Raw genomic sequence first — 8,102 nt, forward strand, 5'->3', positions numbered from 1 at the left:
GGAGCCTCATCTAACAAGAAAGTTCATTCCCCTGCTTGTGATTTTCAGTTTTCATGTTGACTAGATTGGAAGAGACTTTCAAAGGCTGGTGCCACCGGATGGTTACTCACTGTGGACTTGTTCTCAAAAAACAAAAACAAAAACCCAGGACAGCTACTTTCAGGCTCTGATTTCTAGGTCACTGATCACCATAACAATTAATTACCAACATTGCCATTACTCGTATTAACCAAAATTAACATTACCCAACCATCCAGTAGAGGTATCTTAGCTGTGTGAACATGGGCAAGTCTCCCAACCCTGTTTACTTCAGTTTCTTCATCTGTAAAATGAGCTCGAGAAGGAAATGGAAAACCACTACAGTATCTCTGCCAATAAAATCCCAAATAGGGTGTCTTTTTTTTTTTTTTTTGCAGGGCAGTGAGGGTTAAGTGACTTGCCCAGGGTCACACAGCTAGTAAGTGTCAAGTGTCTGAGGCCAGATTTGAACTCAGGTTCTCCTGAATCCAGGGTCACTGCTTTATCCACTGAGCCACCTAGCTGCCCCCGTCAAATAGAGTATCAAAGAGTTGGACACGAATGAACAACAATTGAACAACAACAACCACAATAACAGAGGTATCTTGGTCAAGAGCAAAGGGGATGCTGCAAGTAGCCCGTACTTCTGGCTCCACTGTAATAGATGCATATTAGAGGCAAGGGTGGGAAGAAGGAAGGCTCCTACAAGCACCCCTGAAACGTTAGCCCTTTGGGAAAAACAGATCAGGAGAGAAAAAAGTTGAAATGAGCAAGAAGGGGGAGGAAATCAAGTATAGGGCAAAAGAAAATTGAGATTAGCAGCAAAATCCCAGGGAACTGTGTTATTCTCTGGCACCAAGGACAATACTCACTTAACCCAGAGTGAATCTACAAGAAATGCTGGAAATGCTAACACGGCAATCAAGCAAATGCCCAAGAGAATTAAAAGGGCCACATAACAAGGACAAAACATCTGCCTCCTCCCAGTGTTTCGGCACCACTCTAGGATTTCTAATATCCTCTACCTTCAGGAAAGGGTGAAATGCCACCATGTTAGGAAACAAAGACATTAAAACCTCCCTTCCACTGTTATTGCCTGATTAACACCTGTTGCTCTAATAACAGCTGGCGATCACTTTGCTTTGTTTTGTTTTTTTAAAAAAAGATGCAACACAGGAAGCATCACAATGACTATGATAAATCACGAGACTAAACACATATCAGAAACAATGATTTTCAAAATAAAAGAAAGAGAAATTAGATGCTGAAGCCTGAGGAAAAAGCTGGAGTCCTGATTGGAAATTTCTCAGCTTACCTCAAAGAGGGAAGTGAGGAGAGAGGGAGGAAGGCAGAGGGAGAGGGGGGAGAGAGAGAGAGAGCAAGGGAGAGAAGGAGAGAGGGAGGGAAGGAGGGAGGGAGGGAGGGAGAGAGAGAGAGAGAGAGAGAGAGAGAGAGAGAGAGAGAGAGAGAGAGAGAGAGAGAGAGAGAGAGAGAGATTATTATTTCTGGCACTGTCTCATTTTAAAGATGTATCCTTTTCTCCTTCCTTCCCATCCTGCCACCCCCTCAAGAGAGAAGGCATTGATTTTACTGGACTAAAATTCCTTACCTTTCCTCTCTGGCTTTCTAAATAAGAAGAATTAGAGTCTGAATCAATATCATACTCTACCCACTCTTTCCCTCCTCCTCCCAAACCCTCTTCTAGTTATCTCTACTTTCCTTAGCTTGTGAAACAGCTCATGGACTTCATGCACAGATGCCCAGTGACAGTGGAGTAATGGGATGAGGTGATGCAGAATGGAGAGAATGAAGGCAGATGATAAATTTGCTTGTGATTAGTAACCAAAGATACCTCCAGACACATCTGTCAGCTGACACAGGCCTGCTAACCTGTTGCTCAATTCATGCTAAAATTACCTATTTTTTAACTGCTGAACCAATAACACCCTCCTCCCCCAACACACACACACACACACACACACACACAGTAGTAAGATGCAATAGAAATAACACTGGCTTGATAGTCACAACTGGATTACAGTCCAGGCTCTGCTATTCATTAGCATTCACAAGACCTTATGTAAGCTACTCAACCTCACAGAGTGTCTCTAAAGTCTCTTCCAATTCTGAAGTTGTATTTGGTGAATTTCTCTTCTATGGAAACTTACTGCACACTTACAAGCTCTACAAGTACTCCTGCTTCTGACCTACTGTAGTCAATCTTCTTCTATTCACAAATAGGAATATTTCATTTTATGGGCTATTCCCCTCAAGGGATACATAGATCCCAGTGCCACTAAACTGAGGAGATTCTTCCTCAGAGCCTCCTTCTAGAGGTCTTTAAGCAACACTGTTGCTACCTGCAGTGAGAATTTGAGAGCAGGAAAAGTGACAGATTCAGCCTCTGGGGGCATGGTAGAGCCATGAAGAATGGGGGTGGACCAGAGGAGATAAAAGTGTAGGTGGTAGGGAATGGGGGGAGGAGGGGAGTGCTCTTAATCAGCAAGACCCTGATTAGAGACGGGGTGTAGGCAACCCCTGGAACTGTGGATGATTCATTTTTAAATGGTGTGGGAGGAAGAGTAGAGAAGCCAAAATAAGAGGCAAACTCTGCTAATGAGGCTGGATGCGGCATCCAGGGTGGACAAAAGGAAGAAGTAAAGGGACCCAATTGAAGAATTAAAAAAAGTTTTAGAGAGCTGCTCTCTGAAGTTGAAAGAGCATGTTTTCTTTCTTTCTTCTACTGTTTCCTTCTTTTTACTTATCTTTAAGTTTAATTTGTACTTAAAAGTTGTTTCTATCTTCCTGGAGTCTTGACTCTCCTAATCCTCTGGCATAGGCAGAAGGTCTCTGGAGAAAGCAGTTCCTGCACATGACCGGAAGACTCCATTCCACAAATAAGATGGGATCTACTGTTGAGTTACTACTGCTATGTCCCAGTTCTTTCTTTTGTCCTTTCTTCCTTGTGTCCCTCTTGGCTCCCTCGATCAACTTTCTCAACTTTGCTTTCAATGACTCCCTCACTTAAGTGTTACCTCAGCCTGCCTCTTCTCAACATCCTGCTGAGTTTGGCCACAGAAACAGACCTTCCTTACCATCATTAGGGTATGACTGGACTTAATCTCACCAAGTGCCAAACTTTGGATCCTGCTGTGGTTGTTGTTGTTGGATGAACTCTCAGCCCCCTTTTGCTGGCGGGAAAATGTATTCATCATGTGTAATAGCTTGTTAGGGAAAGAGCCCTTCCTAACCTGAGCAGAAAGTTTGGGGGCAACCCACTGGCCCAAGAAGCTTAAAACAGAAAATTTATCTCAACTAAATGCCCCAATGAACAGGAAGGAACCAATCTTTGCCAACCAACTTCATCTTCTTCATCCTCATCATCCTCACCACCACCACTGACTTAGAGCTAGCAAGGGTCCTTAGAGATCAACTCCTCCAACCCCTCTGTTTTATGGCCAAGGAACTTGGGCTCAGAGGGTTGAATTTCCTTGCCCAATGCTTTTCCATATATAATTATATATCTTATTCTGAATCTCTTTCTACAATTTTTGTTGAGGGTTGCTGATGGGAGGAAGACAGAGAAGAATGAAGGTGTGGGAGGGGGTCTTGAACATATAGGATGATCTGCATTATCTGGGGCCCTCTCTTCTATGATACTGTGACCCCTCCCTAATTTGTAGCAAGAATAAGAGAAAACCAGTACTAAACTCCATTCCCATTCCTCCTCTATGCTCCTTACTTGGCCCACCCCAGCCCCCCAGCCAGGAATAAAAAGGAAAATACCTTGAGTCTCAATATTTCTTTAGGAAAAGAATTAAAGATTGCCTTTTCTTCAAGAATTCAGTCCCCCCCTCAAAAAATTAAATAAATAAATGAATGAATAAGTAAATAAATAAATAAGTAGATAGATGATAGATAGAATTCAGTTCCCCTAATTTCTGTCTCTTCTGAGTCCTTTCCCAGTCGAGTTCATACCAGGACTCAATGCATTAGAAACTCACGCTAAGACAGAACTGCTATGAGGAGGAAGGAGAGAAACGAGGGAAGGTAGATTCGAAAGAAAAATGCATCATCTATGAGTCAAACACCTTCTTATTTCATTTGGCATCTCCCTCTGTCTCACTCGTAATACAGCTTCTGACCTCCCCCTTCTTCTCCTCCTCCATTTAATAACCGAGTGTCTAATACATTCAAACACAGGGAATTAGAACAGAAAAATTAGGGGGGGGGGGTTGGTTATACAAGGTACCACTAGTGGAGTCATTTTTAAAAGTTAAACATCATCGTGGAATACATTTCTTACCTGTTACCCAGAAGAAAACTATCCACCCCATCAATATTCTGTCCATTCTGCCTGACTTCCCATCCAGGTGAAGGAGAGAGAAAAGTGGGGAATGGGGTAGGGAGATGCGCCAGATCAAAACCAGGAGAAGAAGGAGCTGGTCCTCTCAATCACCTGGCTCCGAGCTGTCCCCTTCGCCTGCTCTCCGCTTGGCTCAGTAGTCATCCAGTGTATGAATCAGCCAGACTTCTGAATGGAAGCTACCACTCTGCTCCCTGGGAAAGGAACAATACTTTCACCCCGTCGTCAGTCTTCCCCAATTTCAGCCCCTTCGCAGCCTCCAGATTAACCTAAACTCGGATTTAATGCATCTGCTGGAGGAGCTACGTCTCCGCAGCCGCGCAGCCAGGGGAAAGTAAAGCCGAGGATTTCGTCTGGATGGTTCCACTCCTCCCCTTCCTCCCCCTCTGCCAATCTCCTGTGGTAACCGAAGTTTCTAAATCACATGTCTGTCCATTGAAGCTGCCCATGAGCCTGAGAGAGTTCATCGTTAAGTAACCAAGTCCGCGAAAGGAACTGGGGGGCCGAGGGGCCGTGAGGACAGTGAATGACCGTGGACAATCAGGAGGCAGGCAGCAAATCAGAGGGCTGTCTGCGGAGGCACTTGTAGCGCTCCCCCGGAGGGGGATTAATGAGCATGAGCGCTCTCTCTCTCTCTCTCTCTCTCTCTCTCTCTCTCTCTCTCTCTCTCTCTCTCTCTCTCTCTCTCTCTCTCTCTCTCTCTCTCTCTCTCTCTCTCTCTGTGTCGGAGGATACGGTGTGCAAGCAATCAGCTTGAACTGAGCGCCTTCAAAACAGAGAAATGAGCTTCGATGATCTAGCTGGACTTTGTCTCTAGAGTTTGGCTGAAGCTGAGCAAGGTCCTTCTCATGCTCCCAGCTCCAGGGTATTTAAGAGCTCCCGTTGCAGGAATATTTTCATCTGAAAGCCTTGTGAGGGAGTATTTGTGCATAAAACTTGTTTGCTGGGATTGTGTGAAATGAGGACTTGTTTAGCCTCGAGTGTGAAAAATCAAAATTATGGGTTGGAGAGATCGAGAGGGTGAGCTGCTGTGCGACGTGGAGGGCGGGGGGGGGGGGGGAGGGGTCTTCTGCGGCCAGAGATTCTCAGTCGAAGCCCCGGATGACCACTTGTTGGGGATAATGTAGAACAAGCTCATTTAATCGGGTACAAAGTTGAACAAGAAGACCTTGCATTTCCTTCCAGTTCTCAAACTGTTTCTATGAGAGGGCTAGGTCATTCATCAGTGAGGGAAACTGCTGAAACTGGCAGCATACACACCATTTCTGTGCAAATATGCATGAGAAACAATGTGACAGGCAGATCAATAACCACTTGGAAAGGGTTGCTGATATGTTTGCTTTGCCCTGTGGCCCTCAGTGTCACTTAAATTCTCTGGTGCGGGCCCCAAGCAGCTCTATAACCACCACCACCACCACTACCACCACTTTAAGATAGCAAAGCTATTTACAAATATTATCTCGGTTGGTCTCAACTGGGTTATAGGGTTGGTCCCAACAACCCTGGGAGGTAGGTACTGTTATTATCCCCATTTTACAGATGAGGAAATTGAGACAAACAGAGGTTAACTGACATATACAGGATCACACAGATAATAAGTTATCTGAGGCAGGATTTGAACACAGGTCTTTCTGACATGGAGTCCCACATTCTACCCCTTAGGGAATCAAGCTGCCTTTAAGACTAATTTTTAGAACAAGTTGCTAAACTACAATGGTAGAGTGGGGGAGGAAATACAATGTTTCCTCACCGGGAGTCCTCTATAACAATAAAATATCAAATCCAGACTCCTTCTCAAGCTGCTCTACTTCCCCCTTCCCCCCCCCCCCAAAGATATATGCACTTGGGAAGCTGCTCATGTGAGTGTGAGTATGTGTCTGTGTAAAAAGTGAAGAATCTGTGATTAGAGTTTTACACGTGAGTGAGAATCACTGAATCTCATAGTTGGAGTAGAGCTCTGTGAACTTCCAGTCTGACCTGCACCTGATTCCCACTACAAGATCTATGAGAAGTGGCCATCCAAACTTTATTTGGAGACCTATAGTGAAAGGGAACTCCCTACCTGCTGACTCCACTTCTGAATCTCTCTGTTGGGTAGTTTTTCCTCACAGGAGGTCTGTGTTTGCTCTCTGACACTTCCACAAATTCTTTCTCACTCTACCCTCTGTGGAAGAACAGAACAAGTCTAGTGCCTTCTCCTGAGGAGAACACTTACAAAACTTGAAGACAACTATCACCCACCACCTCAGGTTTTCTCTTTTCCATGTTAAATAATCCCAGGTCCTTCAAACAATCTTCATGTAACTTCATCTTCACCATTCTGGCTATCCTCTTTCAAATGCCCTTTGATATGTCAATGTCCTCCCTGAAACGTGACATAATACTCCAGGCAAAATACAGTGGGACTGTCATCCCCTTAGTAGGCCTGGACATGGTACCTTTCTAATTGCAACCAAAGTTGGCTACTATTTCACACTGTAGACTCATCTTGGATTTGCATTTCATACACACACATACTCACATACACATACATTATTTTCAAACTGTCGAGCCATGCTTTCCCCTCTTATACTTAAGATACTGATTTTTTAACCCAAATGTAAGATTTTACATTTGTTCCTATTAAATTTTATCTTAGGATCATAGATTTAGAACTAGAAGGAACCAAAGAGCCTAATCATCCCATTAGATTTGGCGCAGTGTAATAGTCTGTCAGGATCTTTTTGTGTGAACTGTCCCTTGTAACTTTGTGTTGGTTTCTGGTTTTACGTCAACTGAAAATATGGTAGACTTGTCATCTATGACAATCCAAGTCATTGATAAAAAAGGTCAAATAGCATTGGGCCTATTGCAGTGGGACACTCTACTATAGGTTGCCTTCCAAGTATAAATCACTAACTCTTTAGATCTGGCTACTCAGCAGTCTAGTAACTCTGTCAAAAAAAGAAAGTGGGGCAGCTAGGTGGTGCAGTGGATAGAGCACCGGCTCTGGATTCAGGAGTTCCTGAGTTCGAATCTGGCCTCAGACACTTGACACTTACTAGCTGTGTGACCCTGGGCAAGTCACTTAACCCCCATTGCCCCACAAAAAAAAGAAAGTAAGGTTAATTTGGTATGATCTGTTTGATGAAGTCATGGTTGTTTGTAATCACTGACTACTTTTCTGGGTGTTCAGTAAAACAGGATGACCTATAGTTTAAATATTCCACTCTCTTTCCTCTTTTGTAAACAGCACATTGGACCTTCTTTTTTTCCATGCATGGCCCCTATCCTGTTCTCCACAATAATTCAATGGCAGCTCAGTAATAAAAGAGAATTTGAAATGTAGCAAAAAATCAAATAAATTAATAGTCAAAACCACAGTAAAGGACTTTGAGAGTGATAGAGACCTTTTGCGAAGGCAGGGAGAAACAGAGAGAGAGGGGTGAATGTACATATGGACAGGAGACCAAGAAGAGTAGAGAGATAAAAATAATGGAGATGAGTGATGGAATGAAATTGAGTGGAGAAATGAGATAGTATATTATTACTGGGAACCTAGTAATTTGTATCTGGGTATTCATAAGAATGGTACTTTGTCTATAACCTGTAGAAATGAAGCACTCTCTCTGAGGGATCACATGAGTGAGAAGCCCTACATGGGTTTAGGAGAGCCAAGCTTCGAAAATCTGAGTATGACTGTATCTGTATTTAGTTGAACTTAGAACTGAAAGTCAAG

At 43.6% G+C, this 8,102-nt stretch overlaps 1 protein-coding gene across 5 annotated transcripts in view; it reads right to left on the reverse strand.

The window, feature by feature from the left end:
* The window catches only part of ILDR2 (immunoglobulin like domain containing receptor 2), a 99,958-nt gene extending 94,977 nt beyond the window's left edge, over positions 1–4,981 (reverse strand). For 4 of the 5 annotated variants that reach the window (XM_044001688.1, XM_044001685.1, XM_044001687.1 and 1 more), the window contains exon 1: positions 4,325–4,981. In XM_044001688.1, coding sequence (XP_043857623.1) covers positions 4,325–4,370 — 46 coding nt within the window. In that variant the 5' untranslated portion in view covers positions 4,371–4,981. The remainder of the gene's footprint in view (positions 1–4,324) is intronic. The other variant, XM_044001684.1, reaches the window with a different exon arrangement.
* Between the last annotated feature and the right edge of the window lie 3,121 nt (positions 4,982–8,102).

This window comes from Dromiciops gliroides, chromosome 4 (assembly GCF_019393635.1).
Source record: "Dromiciops gliroides isolate mDroGli1 chromosome 4, mDroGli1.pri, whole genome shotgun sequence".
In the NCBI taxonomy this organism is placed as follows: domain Eukaryota; kingdom Metazoa; phylum Chordata; class Mammalia; order Microbiotheria; family Microbiotheriidae; genus Dromiciops; species Dromiciops gliroides.